We start from the raw sequence: 18,082 nt of genomic DNA on the forward strand, positions 1-18,082 counted from the left end.
TGTGTCTATTTGTAAGAAGAAATGTTAATTTAAAATAAAGGGAAACCATGGTTTTGTAGCAAGACATTTGAAAATTGAACAAAGTGTATTTCCTTTTTTGTATTTAAATTTGTTTCTTTCAGAGAAATAAGTAAACGTAGAGACAAATACAGTCCGACCTACAGTGTGACCCAGCTGTGGGGCATCTGTAGCTCCTAGTAAAAAAAGTATGTACGAGGATGTATTTCAGGAAAATATTTTTACTTCTATAGGGTGGTTCAAAAAAGTGTGAGTGGATTGGGATTATTATTTTTAAATAAAACACCCTGTATATTATTGCATTTTTGGCTACCTTTTAGATCACTTTTTAATACTTTTTGATAAGAAAGGCTGAAAAAAAAACAACCATTTATGCCATGAACTTTGGTACGACTGATACCGGAGATGGAGAAATAACCTTTGTAAAAACGTCTCAGATACTGGCTTTCGTTCAAGTCCTGAGACTGTATGATGAGTTATAATACAAGAAAGGGAGACACAATAGATCTATAAGGCCAAGATGATTACTTATTTAAGTTGTCCTGTTACAAAAACTAAATCACCCCGTATAAAATAAGTATCCTACACTTAAATTTTCTCCTCCAATGGCATCTACTTCTAATTTCGATACGACTTTCAATATGTTTTTTGCTATAACTGGCTCGTCCCGATATATGATTAAAAACGACTTTAAATTTGGACAAATCTTGTCCGCAACTTTTCTATGATCGTCCTTATCTACTGATCCTAAAATACGAAATGTTAAAAAAAATAGGGTGCGATGATTAAAAAAGGCGTCGGAGTAGGCGTAGAAATATTAAAGTTTAATTTTTACTATGTAAAGTATGCATAGTTATACAATAACATCAATACGCCTACTTCAACGTATCGGTAACATTATTTAGGATCACACTGTATATTTAGAATCAAAAATTCTAATAGGAGTAAGATGAGTAACTTTCTCTTACTCGTTTTCGAGTTTTTGCGTTCCATCGATGATTTTCCGGTAACAACTTGGCAAACAGACTCGAAAAGCAGTTCGCTTAGAACCCTTATTAGGCTGATATCAACTTCGATGTCGCATTTATCCTGAAACACTGTCAAATACAAGTCCCAGTTCTCCAAAACTGGTGTGTGATCACTCAAAGATTCGACCAGTAAAGGTTTCAGACGTGGACGCTAAAAATAAAATATACGTAAGTCCATACAACTCAATAAAAAAAATCTACTGCAATTTTCCAAAAAATTTGGCAACATCCTAATTTAAACACCCTGTATATACATATTTGATACCAATTAAACTTTTAGTTACGTAATCGAGGGCGCGATTTTTAAATTCATTGTTGCCAACCATGGATATATTCGACGCCGCACAGTGGGGTATTTGACACAGATAGTTGATCGAATTTTTTTTATGTAGACTTTATATAAATTATTGCTATTTTCAATTAAAGAGAAAATAATATGAACAAAATAAAGGATAATTCGTCGATTCTAAAAAAAAAGAAAGAAAAATCACTGTTCCCGTGTTTCCACAGTCAATGCCACTAATGCCAGTAGTCACAACCAATGACCTCTAAATAAAAAATTTCGCGAGCAATGCCCATACCACAAAATAGAAATCAACCAGAAGGTTGACTCCCAAAATGCGCGCGAAACGGTGGCTAACCTAAAAATTCCTTTATGAGCGGGTAACACCTGTCAATGTAGCGGCGTTACCGGTTTAATCAGGGCAGGTCAGGGTTTAGTTGAATTCTAACCATCGCATAATATGAATATATCACATAAATACGAATTTTAAAAGCGGAATAAATAAAAAATAAATTATTAATAAGGAGAAATAAATAGATATTAAACAAATGCATAGATTGTTTTATTTTAAATACTGTATTAACCCATCTTAACATAATACTTATTACCTACCTACCTAATCATAATTTTATTATTATAATGAGTTCGATTTATCTGGGTAACATTGTGTTCAAGCGAAACTTTCCCAGCATTAAAAAAAACATTTTTATTTGGATAATGTGTACTCAAAACGCAGAACGTGCCTCTAACAAATAAATTCAGGATAGTAAACTGTTACACCATGGTACAAAGAATACAAGGTATGATCGATAGCGGCTCCAATTTCGTTCAGTTCGCGCATACCACCTGTGACGTCACTAGGAAAATAATGAATAAATAAAAAATAAAGAAAGTTGACAGGAGATCTGCATTTTTTGGGGTTATGGTTACGAATTGTTTATTTTTAAGAATTTTTAGTTCGTTTAATTTAATAATTACTAAAACCAGCAGTTTCAAAAATATATTTAAAAATAATAATTATCTATTAACATGGATTTGGACCATAATAGGTAAGAATACTAAATTTATTTCTATATTCGGTATAAAATTGTTTATTAGGTTTTTAGTTTGCGATGTTTATGGTAAATAATTTTTATGTTCATTGCCTCTGAATTCACATGAGGACAGAGATGAGGATATCTATGGAAAAGTAACCACAAGAGGAATTGTTACATCATTTAAAAAATGTTGGGAATTATATTGTTTCCCATCGAAAAGTAGAAAATGCCAATGCAGATGAATGTATTGTAATTGTGATAGAAGCAATTCCAAGGGTGAAGTTTATTATAATAAGTAACCTGTGTTTCTTTTTATATGTAGATGTTTCAGGTTTTGAGAATAAATCGGTTGAACGAAACCCAAAATTTAGAGGAAGTATTTGCATACCCAGAATATGCCCATCAAGGATTATATAGCTCAAATTTCCTTTGATCGTAGGCAATTATTCAAGGCAAATTAACTTTTTAAGTGACTGAAATATTAAATAGTTTACAATATGGTATATCACTGTAAAATATATTACTTTTAGGTACAATTAGGGGCCAGATACATTTCAAAAGTAGAATATTATTTTATATTAAATGAGGTATTGTACCAACAATCAATTTATATTAATACCGCAGATTAAAAAATAACAGAAGAAATAGTTCTTTCTTTTATACTACAAAAATAAACTATCGAATACAACAGTATTTAAAAAAAAGTTATGTCCCGCCGAGATTCGAACTCCGGTCTCGCTTCCTAGTCCAACTCCTTACGCACTGCTCCACAGTAACTTGCTTAGCGATAATTCAATGACGGTATATAAACAAAAAAACAGGTTTATAACAATACCTTGACGATTTGAACTGGCGCGCGGAGCGTGCTGACCAATAGCGCCTGTTATCACCTGTGACGTAGCGACCAACCTGCGCAATATCATACCTTGTATTCTTTGTACCATGCTGTTACACTTTAGAGCGTATCTATAGCAACGCAATTCGCGTAATTTCCCAGACCATAAAAACTTCTAAGAAAGGTGTAGGGATGACCACGGATTTTTGCCAACCAGTAAAACGCAGCTCAAGGGTTCGAGTAGAAAGTTGACCTTTAATTAATTGGTTTAGTTTATTTTTAAAATTCACGATCTCTACCCATTTCCAAATTTTTGACTACGCATATATTATTATCTGCCCACCTACTAATTGCAAAAAAAACCGCTGCATGAAAATTACATGTGGTGGTATCTATACAATACAAACTTTACCTTTCGAAATAACGTATTACGCTCAGTCTGTAATCACATACCTATCAGATAATAAAAGTACTTATTCAATATAACCCTGACAACAGCCTGCGAAAGCGTTTTAATCCGGCCCTGAGAGTTACCCGCTGCCAATATGGCGTCGCGATTCGTGAAACGTCATCAAATTCGGCAGAGTCGGCGTTCGGGTTGATTTCTATTTTGTGCCCATACCATAGTTTAAGGAAAAGAGTAGTTGCACTCTCGCAAATATTTTCTGCCAGTTTTTGCAAGCTGGCAGGTTGCGAAGCGTTTCAGTTGAATTCGGTCCGTCGAGCTGTGAGGTTCGAGCGTTGCGTCCGAGCACAGGGACGGATTGACAAAAAATGAGTGCCTTACTGTGCGCTGCTATTAATTGTGGAAATAATTCAAAAATTGTTCTTTGAGTCTTTTAGATTTCCATCGGATGTAAATCGGCAAGCTGATAGTAATTATCAGTTAACATTTAATTATATTTGTTTATTTTAGAACCTGAGATATTATGTAATTAATTAAATGTTATTATTTTTTTTAGCATATGTGCAGATTTTAAAAATAGTTTTTTAGATATACAGGTTGTCTCAAATATGCACATGAAAATATTTTTTGGTCAGGGGATTTTCCATAAAATTTTCATTTCAATAATAATTTACGAGGTAATTTATATAAATTGGTTTTTGAAACAATTTTAGAGTAAATATTTTGTACATCTAAAGTCTCCGCAAATTATTCATATTTTTTAATTGAAAGAATTTTATAATAGCATAATCTCTTATAAATTTAGTGGACTGTATTTTTTCATGTTTTTTTTATTTATTTTTTATTATAAGTGGTCATAATATATAACAATATTTTCAAAATATTATAGACAAAATATTGAGTTTATATTTGAGGGAAGAAAAGTGCCACACCTAGCTTTAAACCACCGTAAATATACAGGGTGGCCCATTAGTGCGAGGAAGTCCAATATTGTCGTCGTTGTCGAAGATGTGAAAAAAGTTTTATTCATATGTTTCAAGGTTTATAAAGAGGTGTATCCTAAAATATTTTGTTATATACAGGGTGTCACAAAAAAAGTTATGGTAAAGTTAGTTTGATTTTTTTTATTATTTTACATCATTCCATATACATTATTCTATATTGGGTATTTTTTTATGGCGTCACCAAAATCGCAATATTTAAAATGGTATATCTCAACTTTTTTAAATGCGACATTCTGTATATTATTTTTCTGTCAGATGCAGAATTAAAAAGTGAACATTTTTTTATTGATTTAAAGTGTTTCTAAATTTTTACCGCTGTCGCAGAGATTCGCAGTATTATATTACATATGGCTCTTTCAACAGTAAATTTTTTTCAAAGCCACCTAATATGATCTTTGTCTATCTTGTCTTGTCAAAAAATGTTCACCTTTTAATTCTACATCTGAAAGAAGAATAATATACAAGGTGTTGCATTTAAAAAAAATGAGATACAACATTTTTTAAATATTACGATTTTGGTGACGCCATAAAAAATATCCTGTATACGATAAAGAAATTTTTCTACACGAATTTATTCCGATATCCTTCATGTTTAAGAAAACATAGCAAAGTATTAATAAAGTTATATTCACTCTAGTTTTTTACCACTTTTCGTATATAATGTTTTTAACCAAAGTTTTAGTATATAAGAAATAGATTGGCAACACCGCAGTGTGCTTTAAATAAAGACAGTGTACTATAGCATAATTTTATGCCGAATCCAGTTATCTACAGAAAATTAAACTTGCTTTAAATAAAAAAAAAGTCGTAGAACATCTCTGAACTAGATAATAATATAAAAATATGTCATTATATATTTTTTCCGCATTTCTTCCCATCAGAAGATTTTCAGATACAGAAGAATTGTTACCTACACGAAATGTGAAAATATTCTGTTTTCAAGCAAGTTTTTACTCGATGATCATTTTTTTTATTTTATTTTATTGTGAACTCATATTTTCCTAAATACATATCTGTGAAACTATGGCGAGTGCCACGTCTATACTTTGCTTAGTTAATAGACCACGACTATACAGGTACGTCGTCGGCTACGGAGGCGAGAACAAGGTCATATAAAGTGGCAGAAAAAGAACAAAGGATTTTTGACAAGGAGTAAAACTACTAGTTTCCTTATACTATGCCCATACAACTAAAGTCGCTACTAATGCCAAATTGTGCTATACTGCTAATGGCACAAATGCGATCGCTTTGTACACAACAATGCCATCGCGGTTTACACCTCGCATTAATATATCACTGATTGGCAAATTAGAAGAAACCAAGAATGTTTTTCTCATTTTATCAGCAAAGTCGTAAAAAGTCGCAGTATTTTATTTTACTGTATGAAAGCCCAATGTTTACTAAGTAAAACGTATATAGACAATATGCTGAATTCTTCTAAATGCGCAACTAAATCTCTAAGTATAATAAAAATGTCACAAATTTAATCAAATTTTCTGAACGCCTAATTTTTAGTTGCAAAAAAAATCGTTAGTATAGAGAATATCAAAATAAATAATACGTTTTTGAAGAATACATACCTGCAGCTTGCTGAGCCATTTTCAATCAAAACAATAATATAAACGTAAAAAGAGCACAAGAACAACAACAATTTATAATTTTAAACATAAAATTTAGCCATTTACTTATTATCTGTGAGAAGTAACAACTTTGACGTTTCGTTGAAACAAATGAATGCAACTAAGCACACCCATAGCAACGCCATTCATGGCAGACATGATTTAACTTATCATTTATCTATTTTTGGGAAATCTTAAACACATTTGCTTTTTCGAATTCCGATCACCTTTTTCATGCTAATACCACACCGTGCGCCGGGCTGACTAACTGGAATTTAAATTTCCCGCTGGAGATTCAGGTGGTAACTCTGCTGTAAAAAATGTCAAGTTGCCAAATTTATTTATTTATTTTCTGACATTGTAATTCGTTTTGACATTTTAGTTTTGTATTATATAGTGTTGCTTTGAATAAGAAGACTAAGGAACGAGCATATCAAAAATCTTAGGTACACCCAATTTATACACACTCTAATTAATAATTATTATTTCGATGTCATTGGGTACACCCAGGTACACATGGGTACACCGCGATGGGCCTCAAATATGGCCGACTTAAATTCCGGTTTCTCAGTGTCGTTCTAATTTTATTTAAAAAATGTAAAACTATGATGTAGGGTAGACGTGGGGTAGACTCAATAATTTGTTGTTTTATTTTACGTTGTGAATAAATGTTGGTAGTTATTAAAATTGTTATAAAAATATATAATTCTAATAAAAATAGATAAGTTATAATAAGTATTTATTAACACAAACATCCGATACGCTACCGAAGCAGGTAAGTCAAATTAACGTATCTAAATTCCATATACAAACTAAAATATATAGGAAACTGAAATGATACCGTCTGTTCCATAGATATGAACTATAGAATCATTCACAGCGCACTTAATAACGAAATTTTGAACATATTGTTTTTTTTATTAGGGATGGGCCTTCAAGAAAAAATATCGATAGATGATACATACAATTCGCTTCGCTATTTTGCATATATTCAGCAACATATGTGTCTCATCGCTATCTTCTAGCTTCATTATTTCGATAAGGCATTTTCCACAGCCAGAACCGAACTTATAATCGATATGATACAACGTTTCTGTTAGCGTATGAAAGTCTTCTGGTAGTATTTCGATTTCTTCGATATACCTTAGAAAAAATTGCTGTCGTTAATTTTTAAACATTTTTATTTACTAAACTGTAAAACACTTTGTATACAGGGTGGTCCGAACTGTATTCCGGAAACTTCGGCAGCATATTCTGCAGATAAAAATGTGTAAAAAAGTTAGCATAAATGTATGTCCTAAAATGTTTAGTTTCGAAGATACAGGGTGTAGAAGTTCCATTTTTATTTTGATTTTTTCCAAATAATTTCTGAAGTATGTAATATCAATATTTGGATGAAATTTGGTGTCTGGTAGTTTTTTGATATGAGAAATTTGATTTTGATGTCAATATGACTCCTATTTGTAGGGGGCGCCACCTACATGTATTTTAACTGTTTTGAAGAGTAATAACTTTTTGTCCGTACCTGTACAGGGTGGGTCAAATTCGACGCTTTTAAATGAAAACACTCTTTTCTATAGGAGATAGACAAAAACTAATATCGGTGTCTGGAGCTCAATTTTTGTCAAAAACATGATGGTGAAAACCGCATATCAATATCTGTTACCGTTTCGGAGTTACGGGGTGTTTTTCAAAAATATGCATTTTTAACAAATCGCTGTAAATTTTTTGCTATGGAAAATTTTGTATTTTTATGAAAACATTTCCAAAGCACCTTTTTACGTAGAATTCAATGGTTTAAGTATAATTTTTTTAACATTAATGATTTAAGAATTATCAACAGAAAATTTGATTTTTTATATGGAACACCCTGTATATTTTTAATTTATTGAAAATAATTTAAAATTACCTATCCAAAAATATAACACACTTGATATTTTGCTCGATTCCTCTTCGAGATATAGAGTATATAAACATTCGCTCGCTTTAAATAAGTAGGCTTTGAACGGCACCGGCTGTAATGCAAAAAAAATCTAGCTGTGAGCATCAATTAAAACGAAAATAATATTTGCTATGATAGATGCAGAATTTTATAACAATTTAAAATATATTTAACCAACATCAACACATTTAAACTATATCTAATAACAATAAAAATAAATAGCAAACCAAGACATGAGATTTTGCTACAGATGTTCGACATATCGACCGTCTTCTGTTATGGACAGACGGGGCAGTTCTTGAACATTTCTCGCGGAATTCATTAACTCAGTGTGGGTAAAAGATACATTTTCATAACTGCTAAGTATTTCTAATTCTTGTCTAGATTATACGGAAGAATAAGGAACCTTTATTCTTCCCAAATATATCCACAGGATTAGATCCATGGGCACTAAGTCAGGCGGCCTCGACGGCCAACGGCTGGGATCTTGGTTAGCTATTCAATTATTCCTGAAATTGGCTGATAACTTCAGCGTTCAGAGGCGGTGCGTCGTCTTGCTGTAAACATATGTTTTCGAGTTCCATTAAGGGCATATCATCAATAAGGGGTCCAAAGCCTACTAGTTAAAAGTGGCGAACTTTTAAAAATTCTGTATTTCGAAGGGGATTAAAACAAAATATCAAGTGTGCTATATTTTTTGGAAAGGTAATTTTAAATTATTTTCAGTTAATTAAAAATACAGAGGGTGTCCCAAATAAAAAATCAATTTTTCTGTTGATAACTCCTAAATTATTAATTTTAAAAAAATTATACTTAAACCATTAAATTCTACGTAAAAAGGTGCTTTGGAAATGTTTTCGTAGAAATACAAAATTTTCCATACCAAAAAAGTTCCAGCGATTTGTTAAAAATGCACATTTTTGAAAAACACCCCGTAACTCCGAAACAGTAACAGATATTGATGTGCGGTTTTCACCATCATGTTTTTGATGAAAATTGAGCTCCAGACACCGATATTAGTTTTCGTCTATATCCTATAGAAAAGGGTGTTTCCATTTAAAAGCGTCGAATTTGACTCACCCTGTACATTTACGTGTTTTTTACGTAAAAAATGTCTCTTGGTAAAAATCACTACGTATTCAAGATATTTAGAATTGGAACAGTCAATACATGTCATTATTATTGACAAAAATTTACCATTACTTGTAGCGATTTTTACCAAGAGCTTTTTTTTACGTATAAAACGTTGTAAATGTATATTTTTTTACTCAATAGTTTTATACAGGTACGGTTTTAAACCGGTTAAAAAATATGTAGGTGGCGCCCTCTACCAGTAGGAGTCATATTGACATCAAAATCAAATTTCTCATGCCAAAAAACTCCCAGACACCAATTTTCATCCAAATATTGACGTTACTTCAGAAATTATTTGGAAAAAATAAAAATAAAAATGAAACTTCAACACCCTGTATCTCCGAAACTAAGCATTTTTGGACATACATTTATCCGAACTTTTTTGCTTATTTTTATCTGCAGAATATGCTGCCGAAGTTTTCGGAATACAGCACGGACCACCCTGTATAATACCGTATGATTGAAATAGTCCAAGAAAATACTCATTTAAATACGAATTTAAGTTTTGGCAAAAAATAGTATTCGATCGACAATAGTTTTGGCGACGTAAAAAACAGCATTCGATTGACAATCGACAGTAATTTTAGCGACGTCAATCTCTACATGTCATTTGCTAAAGAGCCGTCTGACGCCGTTTTTTTTTCGATCGTAAGGTATTATAAAACTCACCTTTCTAGCAGAGAAGCATACACTTCCATAGCTCTTAGAGCTACGCTTGAGTCAACATCTGTAAATCTACAGAACACATGCTTGGCCAATTCATTAACCGAAGCTTCCTTGATGAACACATTGATACCTTCGCTGCGAGTAAGCTTATCAATCAAATCCAAGGTGGCCAAGCGAACCACCTTTGTCTAAAAAATCATCTTGGTATGATACAGTGTGATCAAAAAGTTTTAATGGACATTTTTAATCGTTTGAATTACCTGATCAATTAATAGTCTAATTGCAACAGACAGGCAATCAAAATAATCAAGAAAAACCTCTCCACAGTAATAAATCCACTTCCTCATTTCCTTAATGTAGTCCAATTTAAACGTTTTGAAAATTGCCACTTGCATTTTGCTGTAAAATGTTTATTTCTTATTAGAGTGCCAAATAATAATGTAAAACTTACCAAACTTTCGTTACAGCTAAATAAATTATGTTAATTATTTCGTCATTTATCTGATTGTGACCTTTCATATTTTTTCGGATTATTGTTAGAGAAGTTACTAACTTTATACCTATATATAAAATAAGAAAATACAGTAAAAAACTGATTAATAATGAAACCGCAGCTAAACAAAATGTTTTATGATTTAGTGGGCTGTGACATTTGACAGTTAAAAAATTTCCCAGGAATTTTTTGTTTTTGTTCGTAAGAAGATTTTTTTTATTTAAAACATACCAAATGTCGCTCCTGTAATTACCAGCGGAGTCCTATCAATTTTGCACATGTGATCAATCAGTTGAAACAGGAATTTGAAAGGGTCTTTATACAGCATTTCCGTGTTGTAAGCCTCGGAAATAATCGTTTGAAAAAACTTGCAAAGACCAATTTTCGTAAGCGTGGCCATTCTACCGTTTTCGATAAAAAGGTACTTCCCGATTTTCTAAAAACATTTTGTGTTGTACTATAAAAAATAATAATAGTTTAAGAATCTTACAAACACTTCTGCATTACTGTCGTCGGCTTTATTCAGAATCTTATTCACATTCGGCGGATATGAAAAGTATTTTTGCAAGCGAAACTTTTGAAAAGCCGCACAATCAAATACAAACTTGTATAGAACGTATGTGGTAAATTTGTGGGACTTATTCACGCAGTACTGTACAAACCAACGTGCCAGATTCTAGAAAATAACTTGTATATAACAAATATAGCTTAAATCAACCCGAAAAACAACACAAACTTCCGATTCAAGAGGATCGCTCATAAATTGTTTGTACAACGAAGTTGCGTCTTCAACTACGGGTTTATATAAGGTCCAAATTCGACCTCTGAGTCTAAATTTCTTAAGTTTGTTCCAGGCCTCGTCCTGATCAGAAATACCTAACGAAAATGAGAGTCTCTTTAATATAAATTTGTTTTTAGAGTTATCACAATATAAGCTAGTTTTATTCCATAAAGCTTACCGTCTGTAGATTCATTTAGATCTTCTTCAGTATCGTAACTTCTAAAGGAGGAATCGTATGCGCTTGATGAGCTATCCATTATGTGAAATTAAATTTTAGAAACTCTTTCCAGACTCCTTCCCTAAACAACACGTGAAGAACCGCGAAAATTTGATAGAATGTTAACGGTCGTAAAACAAATGAGGGTTTGTAATTAAAATTTAAAATGGTACTGGTTATTGTAATTTATCAAAGATGGTGTGAGTGTATGAAGCACAATTTTTATTTATTTGTTAGAATAAAAAAAACTAATTTTTATGAGTGCTAAATTAATTAGATTTGAGGTAAATAACTTCGCTTATGATCAAGAACCAACAAAATTCAATTTCTCTTAATTTAAAATTTATGATAATTTTGAAGTAAGAGCCATCTCTGTATTTTTAGTTTAACTATGCCTGGGTTTCCATTTTTATATTTATTTTAGATGTAAAGTGTTTAAAGATGTTTATTTAAAGCAATGAAATTAATATCAAAGAATATAAAGAACTTCTAGAAAATATTACAATCACCCAATTTATATAATCTTCTATTAAAATATTCTAATCAAGCATTTCGTAAATTCATAATGATAAAATCGTATTCCAGTTTCCTTTAATTGAAAATTTATTGATATTATGACATTTCGAATGGCAGATTGACGGACATTATGTCACTTTTCACTTGTCATTAAAAGTATCAAAAAAATAAAAACAAATCCTAGAATTAATTAATTACTTGAATGATAAGTAAATAAGTTCAATAATTTAGAACAAATAATTTACTGTATTTAGTGCCGCTTTCTGAAATGTATGTTTTTATTAGTTCTCCCAATGCCATTAAAGCGCCTAAAGTTATAAATAAATCGTATAATTCATTTTGCTCAGATGATTGTTTGAAAAGGGTAAAGAATATGCATATTCCTAACTGAAAATTAATTCTTTCCATTTATTTTTTGAAACCATACTATTTACTCAAATCTCAGATTGTAGATGGCAAATTGCAATGTCAATGTGGCGAAGATAATCCAGATTATGAGTGGTCATGGGAAAATGTTAAAACACCAAATATAAAAATATCGAATGATTGTAGAGAAGTGTTATTTCATCCAATTTATAGTTCAGGTACAGGAGCTGTAAGAGGAAACAAATGTTTAGAACAAAATATTCACCATTACTGGGAAGTTAAAATTATGTCAAAGCTTTATGGAACGGATGTGGTAACTAAGCTTTATAAATATAATTTTATTTTTTGATAATCAAGGGTATTGTTTTAGATGATAGGAGTTGGGACTGCTAAAATATTATTCTCAGAATGGAAATATAAATTTACTAGTTTACTAGGTAATAATTCAGAGTCCTGGGGCTATTCTTATCAGGGGGAAATACAACACAATAATCTAAAAGGATCATATGGACGTCAGTATGGTTTAGGCAGTATAATTGGGGTTCATTTAGACCTCTGCAATGGAACTCTACAATATTTTCTCAACAGAGAACCTTTAGGTGTAGCATTTAGAGGATTAAAAGGTAAAGAACTATACCCTATGGTTTCTTCTACTGCGGCCCAATCGGCCATAAAAATTACATGTTGTATCTCGAAAAAGCCGAATTTACAAATGATGTGTCTCAATATTATCACGAAACATCCCGGTTTGTATAAGCAATACAGAAATATACCGGGTCTAACGAGAATATATGACCGAAATTATTTTTGGATAGTACCCCAGATAGGTAGATAATAAAATTAAATGAATATATCTAAAAATATTCTATTAAACATTTTTTAGAGCACGATGAGAAAAAAAGACTGGCAGAATTAGACGAAGATGTGACATTGTCTTTGTTTAATGACCGAATTTTTAATAGGAATAAAAGATTTAAACCGATTCGAGTGATATCAATGTTTTATGATGACGAGTTGGAAGGTGATGGAGGTGTTTCGGAAGTTTTTAATATCGAAACCAGCAGTGATAGTTCAAATAGTTCTGAGGATATTAATCCAGTTTCTGGACTCTCCTCAGATCCAGGTAGGTGTATATTTTTGATAAAGTTAATATAGGAAAATCAATCAAACTTGGCATGCACATTATCAAAACTTTTTCTTAAACCTTTATTTAATATTTCAATTGTGATTTTCTTTAGTATCAATTTTTTTTTAATTAAAAATTACTTAAATGATTTTTGGGTGTTTTTAAGTCATTTATTTGTGGACGTTTCGATTTTTTTTATGCAAATCTTTCTCAAAACATCTCAATTGTTGTTTCGGCCATTGAATTATTATATTGATTATGAATGTGAAACAATTCAAACAAACATATTGAAATATGAAACAATATAAGAATTCAACAGCAACATGTGAGGGTGCATCCACACTATCCTAGAAATGGCGTAACGACCTTGAATAGTTTTCCAGTACTTCTATTGGCTGAAATGTTTGACAGATGAATTTGACAGATAAAATTTCTGACGATGAATTTTTCAGCCAATAGAATTGCTGGAAATCGATTCAAGGTCGTTACGCCGATACGCTTTTCCTAGGATAATGTGGCTGGCACCGTGAGATGCCTTGAGAAAGATTTGCATAAAAAAATCGAAACCTCGGCAAATACAAACGCTCAAAAATCATCTAAATTTTAATGAAAAAAACTATACCCAAGAAAATCACAATTGAAATATTATCAAAATATTTATACAACAAAATTCATAATTTTCTCATTGATTTTTCTTTTCAATTTTAGACACAATACATACAGGGTGGTACATTAGTGCGAGGAAGTCTAATAGTGTCGTTGTTGACACAGATATGAAAAAGTTTTATATTAAAAATATTTTGTTGTATAAGTGGTTTCCTCCCAAAAAAATATGACAAAGTTTTAAGTTTTTAGTGTTTTCAATCAAGGGGGGGGGGGTTTAGTAAATATGAAATAGAATGGCAACACCGCAACGTAAATAATAAAAATAGTGTACTATATAGAGAATTTTGCGAATGTTGAATTCAATTGTGTACAGAAAAATGGGGGGTGCAATTTAAAAAAAAAATTAAAGTTTTATCATAACTTTATTTTGGGACACCCTGTATACAACAAAATATCTTTAGGACGTGCACCTTTATAAACCACGCAGTATCTCTATAAAACTTTTTTTCATATCTTTGTCGACAACGACGATATTGGACTTTCTCGCACTAATAAGCAACCCTGTATACCGGGTGCGTCTCGAAAGTGGCTCACCCCTATAACAATTTATTTTTTCAAATACAAAAAGGATATTTGGTATGTTAGTATATGACATAAATTAGGATTGATTGACGTATTCACTTGTTTTTGGACACTTCCTGTTTCACCGGAAATGGCTACAAATTTTGATTTTTAAATGGCACCTTTGGTATATTTTTACTTTATGCCAAGAAGAAAATGATACTCTGAATAGAATGACATCATATGTCAACTTTTGACATTATTGCTTAAAAAAATCCTATTTTAAATTTCAATCTAGAGTGCCGTGGCTGTGTTAAAACACTAATTTTTAATCAAGGGGTCTTGGAAAAATGGATTTGATCATCTAATGTTTTTCGTGTCTTGTCCTGGTCGGTTAAAAGATGCCCAAATCGTATTTTTAATCATATCTCAATTTTTTCAAATGGAATAAGGGTGACTCATTAGCATATTTAGAAAAAGCATTTTTTTACGAATAATTTGGTACCACACACTTGGTATTTCGAGTCAAATTTTCGTTACGAACTGCAAGTTATAATTTGAAATAAGCCATATGCAAAAAAGTCAAAAGTTGACATATGATATGTCATTGTTTCTTCTTCAAGTGAAACAGGAAGTGACCAAAAACAATTGAATACGTCAATCAATTCTAATTTCTGTCATATACTAACATACCAAATCTCGTTTTGTTATCTGAAAAATAAAAAGTTATAGGGGTGAGCCACTTTTGAGATTCATCCTGTATAAATATTTTTTTTCTCTACAATATTTGGCTAATGATTTCTAATTAAATGGTATGTTTTAAGATGAACCATCGACATCACAAAATTCGACCAATAAAAGCGAAAATGGTAGTTCTTGCAAATGTTCAGAAGAGCCAGCAAAATGTACATCTTGTATTTTAAAAAGTCATATTGAAGATGATTCCAGTAGTGACTCGAGTTTGACATGTATTTTATGATTTCTATTACCTAAGTTGTTGAGAAATCTATTGTGATTTGCTATGTTTTTTTCTGTATAAGATATAATAATGTAATTTATTTGTTATAAGAATTATTAAAAATAATAATCTATGGGATCTTTTATATTTTTGGTTTTGCAACTATAACGCTTGTAATTGTTTATATAATTTGTATGAGTGTTTTATACTAAAATTGCAGATTATTTTTATTTCTTAAATGAAATGGTATGTTAGAAAAAATATTAAGTTATTTTTTTTGTGAAGATATTTTGATATTTCATTAACTATACAGGGTGGTTCGACAGCATATTCTGCAGATAAAAATAAGTAAAAAACTTCATATAAATGTATGTCCTAAAATGCTTAGTTTCGGAGATGCAGGGTGTAGAAGTTTCATTTTTCGATTTTCCCAAATAATTTCTGAGGTAACGTCAATATATTTGGATGAAAATTGGCGTCTGGGAGTTTTTTAATCTGAGAAATTTGATTTTGATGTCAAAATGACTCCTACTTCTAAGGGGCGCCACCTACATATTTTTCAACTGGTTTGAAGAATATTAACTTTTCGTCCGTACCTGTATAAAACTACTGAGTCAAAAAAATATACATTTACGACGTTTTTTACGTAAAAAAATGTCTTGGTAAAAATCGCTACGAGTAATGGTTCTCGAGATATTTGGAATCTAATTATCAACACCCTGTCATCATTTCCATAAATTGAACATGTTGACTAATACATGTACTCTAATAACTATTTATAGACTGAAATCATAAATTTGAAATGTTTTTGTGCCAAAAGTTCACAGAAAATGTTTTATCATCATTCTATTGAAGAAAAATTTAAAAAGTTCCCAAATTTATCATTTCAGTCAAATAACCATCTACTCAACATGTTTTTTTCTGTCAATAATGACACGTATTGACTATTTCCATTCTAAATATCTTGAGATTGGTTCCTCGTAGCGATTTTTATCAAGGTACATTTTTTACGTAAAAAATCACGGAAATGTATATTTTTTCACTCAGTAGTTTTATACCGGTACGAAAAGTTATTACTCTTCAAGACATTTTAAACCCATGTAGGTGGCTCCCTCTACAAATATGAGTCATATTGTATCAAAATCAAAATTTTCATGTTAAAAAACTCCCAGACATTGACGTTACTTCAGAAATTATTTGGAAAAAATCGAAATAAAAATGAAACTTCTACACCCTGTATCTCCGAAACTAATCATTTTAGGACATACATTTATACGAACTTTTTTACTTATTTTTATCTACAGAATATGCTGGCGAAGTTTCCGGAATACAGTTCGGACCATCCTGTATACAAAATAACAATATTCAAAATAATATGACAATTAATATGAGTAAAAATATATTACCTTTTTTAACATAGGTATATATATTATATAAACATGATTAAGAATTATTGGCGTAAAATAAATAAATTCCTTATGATGGAAAAAAGGCGTCATAGTGGACATCGAAATGATAATCTATGATAAGTTGTATCGGGGCGCTTATTTTTTCATTTATTAAAAATAACAAAAGTTTGTTATAAAAATAATTTATACAATTTAGAAAAATGTAAAAAGCTTTCAAATATTAATTATTTTTTACATTTATATTATACTTTATTTCAAAAGCCACTGTGACATCGTTTTTTTTTTCTCAGAACGTATGATATCTGGTAGTATCTAGTTTCCAATACAATTTATGATTGTCTCGAAAAACTAAATTAAACAAAATAAAATTCAACACAATGGAAAGAAGAATACCTTTATTTGATAATTTACATAAATATTTCATTTTGTTTCGTTATACACATCAATAATTTTTTTCCAGATTTTTTAAAAATTTTGGAAAAGCACCAGAATTTTTTACAGAGTACGTAGATTGTTCCATATAGTTTGCGTTATAATATTTAAATGTATTTATACATATTTTATATAAAACTGTTATATATCGTAATTATTGTTTTTTGCGTCAAAATTTCTGTTTGAATTTGTATAATTAAATTATTAATGATATAAAATTATAAAAATAAAATATTTTTATGAAGAACTGAACACAATTATTGTTTAAATTATTACTCTTAAAAATTATTACCATCGGGTTTCATATAATCACCCTGTATATTTTATTTAGTATTGTGCCATTATTATTTATAATCACGTCGATACAAACATGTATTAATTATAAAATTGCACTTAAAAGGTTCCGTCAAAATGACATTTAAAAAGTAAGGAAGCACTACATAATATACCGGTTGCGTGTCAAAAGTGGCTCACACCTATAACTTTTTTATTTTTTCAGATAAAAAAACGAGATTTGGTATGTTAGTATAGCATTAGTATGGCATAATTTAGGAATGATTGACGTATTCAATTTTTTTATCACTTCTTGTCTCACCCCAAATTACTACAAATTTTAATTTTTAAATGTCACCCTCGGTATTTTTT

At 30.7% G+C, this 18,082-nt stretch overlaps 2 protein-coding genes across 5 annotated transcripts in view; one reads left to right on the plus strand and one right to left on the minus strand.

Annotated features, from left to right (window-relative positions):
* Nucleotides 1-11,753, minus strand: part of LOC115891660 (cohesin subunit SA-1-like) — a 24,447-nt gene extending 12,694 nt beyond the window's left edge. Inside the window, exons 1-10 of one of the 2 annotated variants that reach the window (XM_030912201.1) lie at nucleotides 11,425-11,753; nucleotides 11,202-11,341; nucleotides 10,956-11,141; nucleotides 10,697-10,901; nucleotides 10,424-10,532; nucleotides 10,233-10,371; nucleotides 9,976-10,160; nucleotides 7,196-7,373; nucleotides 987-1,197; nucleotides 605-765 (exon numbers count right to left, since the gene is read on the minus strand). In XM_030912201.1, the coding sequence (XP_030768061.1) occupies nucleotides 605-765; nucleotides 987-1,197; nucleotides 7,196-7,373; nucleotides 9,976-10,160; nucleotides 10,233-10,371; nucleotides 10,424-10,532; nucleotides 10,697-10,901; nucleotides 10,956-11,141; nucleotides 11,202-11,341; nucleotides 11,425-11,503 (1,593 nt within the window). In that variant the 5' untranslated portion in view covers nucleotides 11,504-11,753. Of the gene's footprint in view, nucleotides 1-604; nucleotides 766-986; nucleotides 1,198-7,195; nucleotides 7,374-9,975; nucleotides 10,161-10,232; nucleotides 10,372-10,423; nucleotides 10,533-10,696; nucleotides 10,902-10,955; nucleotides 11,142-11,201; nucleotides 11,342-11,424 lie in introns of those variants that run through there. The other variant, XM_030912202.1, reaches the window with a different exon arrangement.
* Nucleotides 6,623-15,734, plus strand: LOC115891662 (SPRY domain-containing SOCS box protein 3). Of its 3 annotated transcripts, none has more exons than XM_030912208.1 (5): nucleotides 6,623-6,676; nucleotides 12,425-12,658; nucleotides 12,716-13,172; nucleotides 13,229-13,468; nucleotides 15,463-15,734. In XM_030912208.1, the coding sequence occupies exons 2-5, from the start codon at nucleotides 12,632-12,634 to the stop codon at nucleotides 15,615-15,617; spliced, it is 879 nt and encodes a 292-aa protein (XP_030768068.1). In that variant the 5' UTR covers nucleotides 6,623-6,676; nucleotides 12,425-12,631; the 3' UTR covers nucleotides 15,618-15,734. The 3 variants fall into 3 exon arrangements, with proteins under 3 accessions (XP_030768068.1, XP_030768066.1, XP_030768067.1); XM_030912206.1 differs by lacking the exon at nucleotides 6,623-6,676 and adding an exon at nucleotides 12,107-12,343; XM_030912207.1 differs by lacking the exon at nucleotides 6,623-6,676 and adding an exon at nucleotides 12,107-12,343 and having other exon boundaries at nucleotides 12,716-12,968.
* The last annotated feature ends 2,348 nt before the right edge of the window (nucleotides 15,735-18,082 follow it).

Source organism: Sitophilus oryzae, unplaced genomic scaffold, assembly GCF_002938485.1.
Source record: "Sitophilus oryzae breed Bouriz unplaced genomic scaffold, Soryzae_2.0 scaffold_1189_pilon_pilon, whole genome shotgun sequence".
Lineage (NCBI taxonomy): Eukaryota > Metazoa > Arthropoda > Insecta > Coleoptera > Curculionidae > Sitophilus > Sitophilus oryzae.

Excerpts from the sequence above, each read along its gene's own strand:
- LOC115891662 (XM_030912206.1), top strand. The coding sequence starts at position 12,248 with ATGTATGTTTTTATTAGTTCTCCCAATGCCATTAAAGCGCCTAAAGTT. Across the intron at positions 12,659-12,715 it reads AGCTTTATGGAACGGATGTG|ATGATAGGAGTTGGGACTGC; the intron begins GTAACTAAGCTT and ends GTATTGTTTTAG. Across the intron at positions 13,173-13,228 it reads TTGGATAGTACCCCAGATAG|AGCACGATGAGAAAAAAAGA; the intron begins GTAGATAATAAA and ends AACATTTTTTAG.